The sequence below is a fragment of the Scyliorhinus canicula genome, chromosome 6, assembly GCF_902713615.1.
Source record: "Scyliorhinus canicula chromosome 6, sScyCan1.1, whole genome shotgun sequence".
Classification (NCBI taxonomy): domain Eukaryota; kingdom Metazoa; phylum Chordata; class Chondrichthyes; order Carcharhiniformes; family Scyliorhinidae; genus Scyliorhinus; species Scyliorhinus canicula.
The window spans coordinates 7,040,392-7,055,443 of record NC_052151.1 but is presented as its reverse complement, the minus strand read 5'-3'; the positions used below and the strand labels follow the sequence as shown (position 1 = coordinate 7,055,443).

General features: G+C 47.9%; 1 protein-coding gene and 1 long non-coding RNA gene across 2 annotated transcripts in view; one reads left to right on the top strand and one right to left on the bottom strand.

Annotated features, from left to right (window-relative positions):
- Window positions 1-933, top strand: part of LOC119966974 — a 28,482-nt gene extending 27,549 nt beyond the window's left edge. The window contains exon 3 of the long non-coding RNA XR_005460888.1: window positions 458-933. This is a non-coding gene — a long non-coding RNA (uncharacterized LOC119966974). The remainder of the gene's footprint in view (window positions 1-457) is intronic.
- Window positions 1-15,052, bottom strand: part of abcc10 (ATP-binding cassette, sub-family C (CFTR/MRP), member 10) — a 317,294-nt gene that overhangs the window by 94,240 nt on the left and 208,002 nt on the right. The window contains exon 12 of the mRNA XM_038798938.1: window positions 9,487-9,675. Coding sequence (XP_038654866.1) covers window positions 9,487-9,675 — 189 coding nt within the window. The remainder of the gene's footprint in view (window positions 1-9,486; window positions 9,676-15,052) is intronic.

Genomic DNA, 15,052 nt, shown 5'->3' with positions numbered 1-15,052 from the left:
CTTTACATCATATTTTTGTGTGCCATACAATACCCTTAGCTGTAGCATAGTACCTTATTTAGGGACAGAATAAAACCTAGTATGCATTATAAACACTTGGTAATCCACGCAATTGAGCATGTGGCATCTTATGATGCACTTTTTGAAAATCCAAATACATTATATTCATCAGTTACAGCCTCAAAAAGCTCAGATTTGCCAAACATGATTTCCTGCTGACTCTGCTTAATCATACTATAAAGGGAGGGTGTCATAATGGTAATGTCGCTGGTCTAAGCAATCAAAAGGCCCAGGATAATATCCTGGGGACATGGGTTCAAATCCCATCATAGAAGCCGGTGGAATTTAAACTCAATTAAATAATTAATCTCAAATTAAAAGCTCATCTCAGTAATGGTGACCATGAAACTATTGATGAATGTTGTATAAATCCATCTAGTTTTCTATTGTGTCTCAGAGAGGGAAATCTTCCAGCCTTACCTGGTGTGACTCCAGAGGCACAGCACTGTGGCTGACTCTTCAATGCCATGAAATGACCAAGCAAGCCAAACCAGGACAAAGTCAAAAGGAATGAAATTGACGGACCACCCATAATGAACCTAGGCATTGGAAAGAAAATCGACCTGCACAGACCCTGCAAAGTCTCCTTATTAACATCTGGGGGTTTGTGCCAAAATTGGGAGAGCTGTTCAACAGATTAGTCACAATCATGGATTCTGACAAATGACAAAGTTCGAGATGCCACGTTCACCGTCACTGAACAGCACAATGTTATACAGGGAGGAGGAAGTCATCCTGGGAGTCCTCACAATTGATTCTGGACCCCATGAAGTCTCATGGCAACATGGTCAAACATGGACAAGGAAGTCTTCTACAGCTCCCACTCAACTGTTGAATCAGGTCTCCTCAGGTCTCCAGTCAAGTCAGCATAGTGTCAACCTACAGTTGAACATGTAAAATAGTTAGATGTTAAATAAAATAGTGTTGCATCTCATCAAGTGTTGGAAGTCTGTCCCTCGCTACACGGAATCAAACGCAGTCCACATAGACCCAGCCTGCCCAACACATGACTTGACTGGAGACCTGAGGCTAGCCTGACCAGACTTACTGACTACCACATGGTGTTTGCACTGGCTGCTGCTCACGGGCTCTTACTGTCTCAGGGGCTGGATTCCGAGAGAGCGGGAAAACTGGTGCCCTCTGGCTTTATAGTGGTCGTGTCCTGTCTGGTGATTGGCTGCTGTGTTCTGTGTGCTTACTGGTCACCCTGTGTATCAATCACTGCCTGTCTGCACTCCATTATATACATGGATGTATATTATGACAGACAGTAGTGCTAGAAGTGGCCACCATGCAGTTCTTGTGGAGATGAAATCTCATCTTCACATTGGGGATACCCTCCATCGCCTTGTTTGGCTTTCACTATGCTAGATGGCATTGGTTTAGCATCAATCTAGCAATTCAAAAGCAACATCCAGGAGGTGCTGTGGACAATCAGCAGCAGCAGAATTGTACTCAACCCCATAATCTTATCACATGGTCCAGCATATCTCCATTCTACCATGAACATCAAGCTTGGGAATCAATCCTGCTTCAATGAGAAGTGTAAGTGGGTATGCCAGGAGCAACACCAACTATGCCTTAAAATGAGGTGTAAACTTGGTGAAGCTGTCCAACAGAGGATAGGCATGTCAAATAGTGGAAGCAGTGTGCAATAGACTGTGGCAAATCATTCTACAACTAACATATTACATCAGAGTTCAGAAGTCCTGGCTAAGTGATGGCGTAGTGGTATTATCACTGGACTCGTAATCTAGAGACCCAGAGTACTCTGAGGTCCCAAGTTCAAATCACTGCCACTGCAGATGGGGAACTTCAATCAAAATCTAGAAAATAAAAGTCTATTGATGACCATGAAACCATTGTCCATTGTCGTTTAAACTCGTCTGGTTCACTACTGTAATGTCCTTTAGGGAAGGAAATCTGTGGTTGACTCTTGATTGCTCCTCAATCAGTGATGGGCAATAAATGCTGGCACAGCCAGCGATGCCCACGTCCCATGAACAAATAAAAAAAACAATTAAACAATGAACCAGAGGAGGGGGTTCCACAAATATCCCAATCCTCAATAATCAATACAAAAGACAAGCCTGGAGTGTTTGCAAACATCTTCAGCCAGAAATGACGAGTGCTTGATCCATCTGGGCCTCCTCCTATGGTTCCCAGCATCACAAATGCCAGTCTTCAGACAATTTCATTCATTCAACCCATATATTCTTCAGGAGTGTCCTAGACCCAACCATGTTGAGCTCCTTCAATAACCTTCATATGGTCAGATATGGTGAAGTTTGCCATTCCCAACTCCTCAGATAAAGCAGTCCGTGTCCATATGCAGCAAAGCCTGGACAATATTCATGGACAGACAAGGACCATCTCCAACAATACGAGTACTTAAGCATCTCCCCTTGCTGACAGCGCTGTGGGTGTATACACACCACATGAACTGCTCAAGGGTAATTAGCGATAGGTACCAAACCTTGGCCTATCAGGTAATACCCACATCCCAGAAAATAATAAATTCCTAATAATAGTTTCAAAATTTCTCTTACTTTGTGAAGCTATTACGATCCCAGATCAGATCCCTACAGTGGCTAGGATACGGGACTGAACCCCCAAAATGTTAGTTTATTTTGCAAGACTGTGCATAAAGAATACTTCTCTCCAGGAGTGATTGCACGAAGAAATAAGGATTTGGTAGTATAAAATAAAGCTATTATTCACATAATATTTAAATCTTAAAACTCACACCCAAAAATAGCTTACAGTTACCCCTTAAACAATACTACCCTATACAGTAAAAACAAAATCATTAATTACTATCTTTATTCCCAATTTTTTTTTAAAAATAATTTTTATTCAAGTTTTTCAATAACAAATTTTCTCCCCACAATTTAAAACAAACAAGGCGTGTTTCCACTCCAACACAAGAAAAGAACTCACCCCCCAAAATAAACAACAAAAAACCAACAGCAATACAAGAAAGAAGAAAATAACAACATAGCAAACCCACCGCCGCAAAAACAAACCCCCTAACCATCCCCAACCCCCCCCCCCCCTGCCCCAAATTACTGCTGATACCGACCACTCTCTACCCCTTCGCCAGGAAGTCGAGAAAGGGCTGCCACCGCCGAAAGAACCCCTGTACCGACCCCCTCAGGGCAAACTTCATCCTCTCCAACTTGATAAACCCGGCTATGTCGTTGATCCAGGCCTCCGAACTCGGGGGCCACGTATCCCTCCACAGTAACAGAATCCTGCGCTGGGCTACGAGAGACGCAAAGGCCAGAATGCCGGCCTCTCTCGCCTCCTGCACTCCCGTCTCCGAAGCTACCTCAAAGATCGCGAGCCCCAAGCCCGGCTTGACCCTAGATCCGACCACGTCCGACAAAGTCCCCGCCACCCCCTTCCAAAACCTCTCCAAGGCCGGACAAGCCCAGAACATATGAGTGTGGTTCGCCGGGCTCCCGAACACCTCCCACACCTGTCTTCCCCTCCGAAGAACCGTCTCCCCCATCTGATCCATGAACCCCCTCAGCACCGAGGCCGCTGCCGGCCCCCTGCCCGTCTTAGACTTAGAGCGATCCAGAGCCGGATCCAGCACCGTGTTAAAGTCCCCACCCAGAATCAATCCCCGTTTCCAGGTCCGGGATCAGGCCCAGCATACGCCACATGAAGCCCGCATTATCCCAGTTGGAGACATAAACATTAACGAAGACCACCCGCTCACCCTGAAGTCTCCCACTCACCATCACATATCGACCTGCACTATCCGCCACCACTTTGGACGCGACGAACGACAGGCTCTTACCCACCAAAATTGCCACCCCACGGTTCTTTGCATGAAGCCCCAAGTGAAACACCTGTCCCACCCAACTTTTTCTTAGCCTCACCTGATCCGTAACCCTGAGGTGCGTCTCCTGGAGCATAGCCACATCCGCTCCCAGCTCCCTCAAGTGAGCCAAGACCCGGGATCGCTTCACCGGACCATTCATCCCCCTCACGTTCCATGTGACCAGCCGATCCCGGGGGGCCGTCCCCCTCCGCCGATCAGCCATAGCTCTTCCTCAACACGCCACGCGCCCAGGGAACCCCCTCAAGCCCGCTCCCCATGGTGGCAGACCCCCCTCCCAACACCCCCCCCCCCCAACTTCACCATCCATTCCCTCAGTCCTTGCAGCAACAACCCGGTACCCTCCCCCCCCTTCTCTCCCCCCCCCCCCCCCCCCCCCCCCTCACCATGCTAGGGCTCCCTTAGCTGCGTTACCCCCAACATTCTGCTTCCGTGAGTCAGCTGACTTCTGCTGACCCGGCTACTCCCGCCATAACCACGACCCCCCTCCCCCCGACGCAACACAACCACCAATCTCTCCCTACCAGCGCTGGCCCCGCCCCCAATTCCTCTGGCGCGGGAAGAAAGCCCGCACTTCCAACCCGAGCCCCGCCCCTCGACCCAACACGCGGGAAAAAGGCGGACACATGACCCATCGGGACCCCAACCTGCTCCCCAACCCACCAGTGGACAAGATAAAAAAAACACCACAGTAAATAAACAACAGCCCAGAAACAACCCCGAAAAAAACTAAATAGCGAAAACGAACAGGCAACATCAATCAGCAAACACAGCCAATATAAACGACAGGATACCTAAGAGGGCAAAGCCTCCAAACTAAGTACATTTCCCCCCAGCCCTCAGTTCGAGTCCAAGTTCTCAGCCTGGACAAAAGCCCAGGCCTCCTCCGGAGAGTCAAAATAGAGCTGGTGGTCCTTGTACGTGACCCAGAGGCAAGCCGGCTGTAGAAGGCCAAACTTCACCCCCTTCCTGTGCAGCACTCCCTTTGCTCGATTGAAGACAGCCCTTCTCCTCGCCACCTCCGCGCTCCAGTCCTGAAAAATCCGAACGTCCGTGTTCTCCCACCTGCTGCTCCTCTCCTTCGCCCATCTCAGCACGCACTCCCGGTCGACCAAGCGGTGAAAACGGACCAGCACCACCCTGGGCGGTTCGTTCAGCCTCGGCTTCCGCTGCAGCACTCGATGGGCGCCTTCCAGCTCCAGGGGACCATGAAACGACCCCGCACCCATCAGCGAGTTCAACATTAGGATCACATCGGCCGCCAAATCCGAACCTTCCAGCCCCTCCGAGAGGCCCAAAATTCGCAGATTCTTCCGGCGGGAGCGGTTCTCCATCTCCTCCATCCTCGCCAGCCATTTCTTGTGCAGCGCCACGTGCGACTCCACTTTCACTGCCAGGCCCAAAAGCTCATCCTCATTGTCCGAAGCCTTTTGCTGCAGCTCCCGAATCTCCACGGCCTGGGCCGTCTGAGTCGCCACCAGCTTGTCCAGCGAGGCCTCAACGGCTCCAAGATCTGAGCTTTGAGCTCCTTGAAGGAGCGCTGAAGCAGCTCCTGCTGCTCCCGCGCCCACTGCTGCCACGCTGTTGCTGCTTCCCCACCCACCGCCATCTTGCTTTTTCTGCCTCTCGCCTTCCTCTGCTGTAAAGCCGACTTTTGGACTGCTCCACTGCGAGTCAGTCCATCCACCGGCCGCTGGGCGCACTGGCTGTGTTTCCTGCCGGGGAAAAGTCAAAAAAGCGCCGTTGCGGGCTCTTAAAGGAGCCCGAAAGTCCAAAAAAAGTGGGAGCTGCCAAACGTGCGGCTTAGCTCCGCATCGCCGCCACCGTAAGTCTCTTTATTCCCAATTAAATAACAAGGATGAAAAGACATACAGCTCTCAATCCATCATACATCCCAATGGCTTAGAGTAATACTTGTTTTCCAGAACAGATTTGGCTCCTGTCAGAACTTTGGCTGAATGTCTTCAAAAAGCTGCTTCAACTGGTTTGTTTCAGCTCCCCCTTGTCCTCAGACAATTCTGCACTGCTTTAAAAACTGTTAATCTTTTTTATCTATCCGACTGAGAGAGCAAAAGAACGTGGCCGGGATTCTCCAATTTCTGCCCAGGGGCCAGGGCGGAGACATGCGCATGCGCGAACCCGCGCGGCCGCGGTGCGCATGCTGAACGTGCGCTGGCCGTAGCGCCAAGTTCTCGGCCAAGTTCTGACCGCAGGTGTGAAAAGTGCCGACAACCACTCCTGCCTCACCGGTCCTCGATTGTCAGGTAATCTTCCCGAGGGGGCTATGTCGGCGCCGGAGTGGTCTGCGCTGCTTTAGCCAGAGCGGTACGGCCGGTGCGAGTTTGCGCACGCGCGGCATGGCTGGCTCGCATGCGCGCAATGGCTGGCGGGAGTTCGCGCATGCGCTACGGCCAGCGCACGTTCAGCATGCGCACCGCGGCCGCGCGGGTTCGCGCATGCGCATGTCTCCGCCCTGGCCCCTGGGCAACATGGCGGAGCCCTACAGGAGCCCAGCACGGAGGAACATAGGCCACCACGGAACCAGCCCGCCCGCCGATCGGTAGGCCCCGATCAAGGGCCAGGCCACCGTGGAGGCACCCCCTCCCCCCCCCACCCCACCACCAAGACACTTCCACAGCCAGAACGTCCAGGTCCTGCCATGTGGGACCATACGTGCCCCACGACGGCGGAACTCGGCCAAACTCGGCGGGCACATGGGGGTGCTTTCAACCTGCGGGCGCCCGAGAATCGGCAAGCCGGCATTCTCGCGCCTCTCCTGGGGATTCTCCAACCCAGCGCAGGGCCGGTGAATCCCAGCCCTTACTTGTGGTCTGAAGGGTAGCCAGATCAAATCTCAGCTCAAAAGGCTTTTTCATAATGTCTGAATACCTTAGCTCCACCCAGCAATGGCACCATCTCTCCTGGCTGAAAACACATTAACTCCCCAGGGACTTCCCCATGTCAATCAATAGTGCATTAGTAGGACAGCATGGTGGCACAGTGGTTATCACTGCTGCCTCATGGTGCTGAGGACCTGAGTTTGATCTTGTTGGTGGGGAGTTTGCACATTCTCCCCATGTCTGCATGGGTCTCACCTCCCCAAACCCAAAGATGTGCAGGGTAGGTGGATTGGACTGATTTTTAACTGATCAATTTCTCCTCTGGCTCCTAAAAGCCTTCTTGCCCTGCAAAACAAGATTCTTTTGAAAACAATACCACTGCAGTCATACACACTTTAACCCAGGTGTGTAACCCTTCAATTGCCAAATGTTTATAATCCAATATATCTAAAATCATACATTTGTCACAAGGGTAACCGGCCTCTTCTTCCTCATTTTCTTCCTGCCACCTTTCTGAAATCGGCTATATTTGCTCATTTTCAATCCTTCTTAACTGTTCAACAATCTAAGCAGTTCTGGAAAATTGAAACCAAAGCATCCACTATCTCTGCAGCTACCACTTAGAAAACCCTAGAACTCAGGACAGATTCAGGGAATATGTCAGCACTTTGTCCCATTAATTTCTCCAGACTTCTCTTTAAGTACACTGACTTCTTTAAGTTCCTCATTCTAGCTTGGTCTCCTATTCATTCTGTTTTTCCCCCATGTTTTCTCCTGTGGAGAAACATATGCAGTACTTGTTCAATGCCTCAATCCTCTCCTTATTCCCTAGAATTACAAGGTATCTGCCTCTAATAGACCCACACTTACTTACACACCTCTTTCAGTTTATGCAAACAAGTTGTCTGTGAGCTGAAATTTCCTCCCAGCCTATTGTGCAACTACATCATATAAGCAAAGGAATGCAATTGTTGAACATACAATTAAAAAACATTTAAAAGAAAATTCATATTTGACACAAAATGTCAACTCTGTTTTTCTCTTCACTGATGTGTTGGGCATTTCTAGCACTTCTTGTTTTAATGACTGAATAATGGACTCTTTCCTGAAGGTGATGACTGTTGATTGCTCAGAGCTCTCTCATCCAATGGCCACTCATCATGTGTAAGCCAGCATAGGCAATCATATCAGCACTTTATTTAACAGTGTAGCCCATCATAGCCACGTCCAATCTGCTCCTCACTTGACGTGCAGATTTCAGCAGGATGTTAACTGGTTCAGGAACCAATTTGATTTTCACCTTTGAAGCACAGGAATGCTGAGACTGCCCCACTGCTAATTCTGATGTGGAGATGCCGGCGTTGGACTGGGGTGAGCACAGTAAGAAGTCTTACAACACCAGGTTAAAGTCCAACATGTTTGATTTCAAACACGAGCTTTCGGAGCGCAGCTCCTTCCTCAGGTGAATGGCGAGGTATGTTCCAGAACCATTTATATAGACAAAGTCAGAGATGCTGGACAATGCTTGGAATGCAGGCATTTGCAGGTAATCAAATCATTGCAGATCCAGAGATAGGGGTAACCCCAGGTTAAAGAGGTGTGAATTGTCTCAAGCCAGGACAGTTGGTAGGATTTTGCAAGTCCAGGCCAGATGGTGGAGGGGGGGGGGGGGGGGGGGGTGAATGTAATGCGACATAAATCCAAGATCCCTGTTGAGGCCACACTCAAGCGTGCGGAACTTTGCTATAAGTTTTTGCTCGGCAATTCTGTGTTGTCGCGTGTCCTGAAGACCGCCTTGGAGAACGGTTACCCGGAGATCAGAGGCTGAATGCCCTTGACTGCTGAAGTGTTCCCCGACTGGAAGGGAACATTCCTGCCTGGTGATTGTTGCACGATGCCCGTTCATTCGTTGTCGCAGTGTCTGCATGGTCTCGCTAATGTACCACGCTTCGGGACATCCTTTCCTGCAGCGTAAGAGGTAGACTACATTGGCCGAGTCGCACGAGTATGTGCCGCGTACCTGGTGGGTGGTGTTTCCACGTGTAATGGTGCTAATTCAGCATGAAAGATGGAGCCTTTAATTTGTATAACCCAGCATCACATCAAACAATCAAAGCAGAAAATATTTGAGCTACTCAGTCATATCTGGAGAAATAAAGAGTTATTTTTTCAGGATGATGGCCTATCTCAAAATTGGGAAAAGTTAGTGTCATTACAAAAAGCTGCCATCCGTAAACAAGCAAAATGTGCAATCTGAAATTGGTAAACTCGGTGTCTGGACAACTGGAAAGTGCCAAATCGAAAGATGAGGTGTTATTTCCCAAAATGATACTGCGCTTCACTGAAACACTGAGTAGTCACCCAAACTAGACTCGCAGTGTTGAGACCATATCATGACTATAGAATACAGCAACTAAACTAAAAGTACAAGTAATGTAATGTTTCAACCTAGGGGCTGTTTAGCACAGGGCTAAATGGCTGACTTTGAAAGCAGACCCAGGCAGGCCAGCAGCACGGTTCAATTCCCGTGCCAGCCTCCCCGAACAGGGGAGTGGCGACTAGGGGCTTTTCACAGTGACTTCATTTGAAGCCTCCCTGTGATAATAAGCGATTTTCATTTTTTTTCATTTCAAATAACAACAGAAAATGCTGCAAATATGAAGGAATGAACATCACGTGCTCCACTGCGCTGTCCCTATTACACATTCCTCAGACCAACTCCACAAAATCCTTTACCTTGCATCAGGAACATACAGACAAGCACGGAAAATGCCAGCCATTTGCCAATTGACAGCCAGTACGACCAGTACACTTTCAGTGACAACGCTCCCACCTTCTTCACCTCCTCAGACCCAATGTGGATCTCCCCAAGGTTTTCTTCCACTGGCATCACCCCCTCCTTCTCTTTGGGACTCTTTACTTCAGCTGAGTTTAAAGAGAACAGACATTGTTAGTGTAAGCAGTGAAAATATAGACAGTTTTCTCAAATGCTAGTCAAAGATCAAAATCCCAAAAAGCCACATTTACCAACCACTGCTACCTCCAAAAAAGCCCCTTCACAGTCTTATATTGTTCTTTTATATGTTCTTAGTTGCACACATTGTTCTTATGGATTGAATTTCATTTGTCATTTTTCAACCCAATCTAACCTCTGGGAAAGAGATGAACCATGTTCGCTGAAGTTCAGTGACTGGTGATATTCCTCCAAGCAGTCAAGGACTTTCACCTCACTGATGGGAGTTGGAGGTCCACCAACCTCACCACGAGGAGGTTGCCAGGCCGGTTAGTGTCTGCTCTCCAGTGCAGAATGACTGATCTGATCACTAAAAGGTTAGTATGAAGGTACAGCAAGTCATCAGGAAAGTTAATTGAGAGTTAGCATTTATTGCGGGGGGAATTTAGTACAAAAGTGGGGAAGTTATACTTCAAATTATATTGGACATTGGTGAGATCACATCTATAGTACTGTGACTGTACTGGTCTCCTTATTTAAGGAAGGATGCAAATACGCTGGAAGCAGTTCAAAGAAAAATTACTAGACTAATACTGGAATGGAAGGGTTGTCCTATTCATTGATTGATTTGTCACATGTATCAAAATACAGTGAAAAGTATTTTTCTACGGCCAAGGGAACATACACAGTGCTTACATAATAGACAAAAAGAATAATTAACAGAGTACATTGATAAATAGTACATCGTCAAATAGTCATTGGTTCCAGTGCGGCATAATGTGTTGTGAATGGTGTTCTTACAGATCAGTCCACGGGAGAGTCGTTGAGGACTCTAGTAGCTGTGTCTAGATGTTCTATGAGGAATAGTTGGGACAGGCTAGACATGTATCCTCTGGACTTTACAAGCTCTGGCGGCAAGGTAGCACAGTGGGTAGCACTGTTGCGACACTGTTCCAGGGTCCCAGGTTCGATTCCTGGCTTGGGTCACTGTCTGTGTGGAGTCTGCACGTTCTCCCTGTGTCTGCGTGGGTTTCCTCTGGGGGCTCCGGTTTCCTCCCACAAGTTCTGAAAGACGTGCTGTTAGGTGAATTGGACATTCTGAATTCTCCCTCTGTGACCCAAACAGGCGCCGGAATGTGGCGACTAGGGGACTTTCACAGTAACTTCATTACAGTGTTAATGTAAGCCTACTTGTGACAATAAAAATTGTTTAATTAGATTAAGAGCTCATCGAGTCTGCACCGACCCTCCGAAGGAGCACCCCACCCACCCTACCCCCATAACCCCACCTAACCGTTGGACACTAAGGGGCAATTTAGCATGGCCAATCCACCTAACCTGCACATCTTTACAATGTGCCTCAAAATAAGGGGAAGTAGATTTAGGACTGAGTTTAGGAGGAACTTCTTCACCCAAAGGGTTGTGAATCTATGGAATTCCTTGCCCAGTGAAGCAGTTGAGGCTCCTTCATTACATGTTTTTAAGGTAAAGATAGATAGTTTTTGAAGAATAAAGGGATTAAGGGTTATGGTGTTCGGGCCGGAAAGTGGAGCTGAGTCCACAAAAGATCAGCCATGATCTCATTGAATGGTGGAGCAGGCTCGAGGGGCCAGATGGCCTACTCCTGCTCCAAGTTCTTATGTTCTTATGTTCTTGTTATGTGGGAGGAAACCGGAGCACCCGGAAGAAACCCATGCAGATCCCGAGGGGTCTTGACAGTTGGATGATCAGCCATGATCATAATAAATGGCGGAGAAAGCTCAAATAGCCTCCTCCTGCTCCTATTGTCTATGTTTTTATGACAGGGTGGACGTGGAGAGGATATTTCCTCTTGTGGGTGAATCTATACCTCGGGGTCATTGTTTATATCTCTTTAATCTCTCGTCATGTTTTGTGAAAGTTGTCTTTTCAGCCCTTACATATGTGCACTCAGCTCTCACAGGATGCAGGCATGTTTATCATCTGCTTTGGCATCCCATCCTGCTCACATACTGTCCATCTGAGAAAGATTCCAGACAGGAGGTCTGGGCCAGAGATCCGGCCACCACCCACTTTGAAGAGCAGGTGCAAGGATATGACTATTCCTGCACTGGAGTAAGATCGGTGTCTTTCAACAAGTCAGTGAGGACCCATTCACGAGTCTTCAGCCACATTCCAAAACTGTGTATTCTTTAATGAAGGTGACTATCCAGCAAATCACTAATTATCGCTTCTCTCTATTACAGCCACCAGTGTAGCCACCTGGGGTGGCCACTGCCCTACACAAAATGGAAGATTACAAGGAATGCAGGGAAATTGGACATGTTGCAAAAGCAAGCAGCTTGCAAAAGCACTTGTGTATTCTGACTGCTGCAGAAACCAGTTCTGACTGCTGCAGAAACCAGACAGCACTGTGAAAGAAAACAAGTTAGCATACTAATGAGGCGATACCGGGCGATTCCCAGGTACAATGGAAACATGTTACCTCAAATCGATACATTAAATGGAAGGCCAGACTTCTCGGCACCAAAAGAAGTCCAAAACAATAAGTCCCAAGAACCGCCCAGTGATCGAGGAACTGCCCCGTTATTGGGGAATTCAAATCAATCGATTGGGAAGAGACCCAATCGATTGCGAGTGTATAGAGCAGGGGTGGGAAAACTACGGCCCGCGGGCCGCAAAGGTCTTTATGCGGCCCACCAAGATCAAGTCATAAAAACATTTTTTAAAAATAAAAATGTTTTACATTTTTTTTAATTTAAAAAAAAAAAATATTTTTAAAATTAAGGTTAATGGGGGGGGGGGGGGGGGGGGGGGGGGGCTGTTGGGTTACTGGTATAGGGTGGATACGTTGACTTGAGTAGGGTGATCATGTGTTTCATGTGAAGTTTCTACTTTAAAATATTAATTAATAAAAATTAATTGCTTTGTTTTCTTTAAACTGAGTTACTTTGTTTTTCAAATAAATGTGTTTCATGTAAAGTTTCTACTTTAAAATATTAAGTAATAAAAATTAATTGTTTTTTTCTTTAAAAACCTTTTATTTTGGCTATTTTAAATATTAATTATTTTACTTAATATACTCTGCGGCCCTTTAAAATTGTGAATTTCTGAATGTGGCCCTTGCCCACCCCTGGTATAGAGGGTCCGCCCAGGTGGGCGCGAGACCCTGAGAGAGGTATAAGACAGAGTCCCCGACCCCAGCTCTCTCTCTCTCTCTCTCTGCCAGCCTCTCCTTGACCAGCCGGCCCTCCCAGCAGAACACCGTTGCAGCAGAAGAACCTTGAGGAGGAGAGGCCTGGACAGCAGCCGCCATCACCCAAGTGTCATACAACGCACGCTACGAGAGTAGACACTCCTGACCCCCTGTAGTCCATAACTACTGGAAGCCTGCAGACCCAGGACAAAGCTAGAGGCCATTGTTCCCTGATCCGGCAGTCCCCTTATCCAGATAAGTATTTGACCTATTAGTGGTAGGATTAGCCGAGTCTTATAGTTTTATATGCATGATTAGTAGATAACTGTATTATAATAAACGTGTCTTGTTTGAACTTACTAACTGGTGTGTGGAGTTATTGGTCTGAACTTGAACCTGAAACTTGTGGCGGTATCTTAACGATACTTGGCAACCCCACGGCTAAGGAACGAAACAGAGCCAAATTGAGTGTTAAGCACACTCACCCAGAACGAGCAACATCAGCAAGAAAAATAGCAGGAGCACCAGGCTGGTCATCAGCCCAGCTCCCAGACTGTGTGGGATCTTACTCCAGTGCAGGAATAGTCATATCCTTGCACCTGCTCTTCAAAGTGGGTGGTGGCCGGATCTCTGGCCCAGACCTCCTGTCTGGAATCTTTCTCAGATGGACAGTATGTGAGCAGGATGGATGCCAAAGCAGATGATAAACATGCCTGCCTCCTGTGAGAGCTGAGTGCACATATGTAAGGGCTGAAAAGACAACTTTCACAAAACATGACGAGAGATTAAAGAGATATAAACAATGACCCCGAGGTATAGATTCACCCACAAGAGGAAATATCCTCTCCACGTCCACCCTGTCATAAAAACATAGAAAATAGGAGCAGGAGGAGGCTATTTGAGCCTTCCAACAGTGCAGAGCCACACACTTCGGTGGGGCAGGGTTTAAGAAGGAGGCTCAGGGTCACATCTGGTCAGCACAACACAGATTCAAGTCTGCAGCAGGTGAGGGCAGTGACAGCCACAGGGTCACAAACACTCAGAGGACTACTGGATGCCAGGCTCCTGCTCAGTTCAAGTTCAATGATGAACCTCTGGAACCAGCCCTCAGAGAGATGTTGGAGACCCAAAGTTAGGCAAGGATACAGCAGGAAGAATAATCAGAGGTTGTCAGCAGATTAGAAATGAAATGAAAAAATGAAAATCGCTTATTGTCACGAGTAGGCTTCAATGAAGTTACTGTGAAAAGCCCCTAGTTGCCACATTCCGGCACCTGTCCGGGGAGGCTGGTATTGGAATCGAACCGTGCTGTTGGCCTGCTAGGTCTGCTTTAAAAGCCAGCGATTTATCCCTGTGAGCTAAACCAGCCCTGAATAGAATTGAGAATGGAGGAGTCTGTCCACATTGTACATGTCCATTTCATGGCACCGACATGCCACCACATCAAGGTCATCCACTGGAAGTTGGCAACCCTGATAAAGACTGTGGTCTAGTCACATATGCACTCTGAACTACACATAACCATGAGTGAGTTACATCAGCGGCTTCACAAGCAAAGTGACGGGAAACCTTGATCTCCCTCCAGAAGTACCTTCTCCTCAATAGAGTCAGGGAGGGGCACTCACATACCCAAAGGGAGGAGTGACAACTGGATAACCTCGGGAAATTCACCCAGGACTCTCCTGGGCTTTCCAGCCACTACAAGACTCCTCTGTCTGTGACCCCAACAACTCCAGCTGCTTCGGCCAAGGAGGACATTATCCCACCCACTTGCCACGCACTTACATCTACAGAACTGAAAATTGCACCCAATGGTTCAGGTCGATGACCTTTCATCAGAAATGAAGGTAGAAATATAAGTTGCTGGATTCTTTGTTTAGAAGAATATGTTCCCCCGCCAGAGCTGAATTGCACTAGTTTTATGATCCCCTTGTGGTCGTAAAGCAGGGTGAAACTCCTGTGGAATAAGAGGAGATTTCCGGGGGGAATTCTGAAATCGGGCCACCGAAGTCCGTGCAGCGAAATCTCACACCTGAGTGATTGGAATGCACTTAGTGCAACTTACATCTCTTTGATGTTGGCAATGTTTACCACTTCGGCCATGAAGAGTGAAGGTAGATGAATGGATCAAAGCTGCAGATGGTTTTAATGGATCAAAGCCAATCACAAACCAC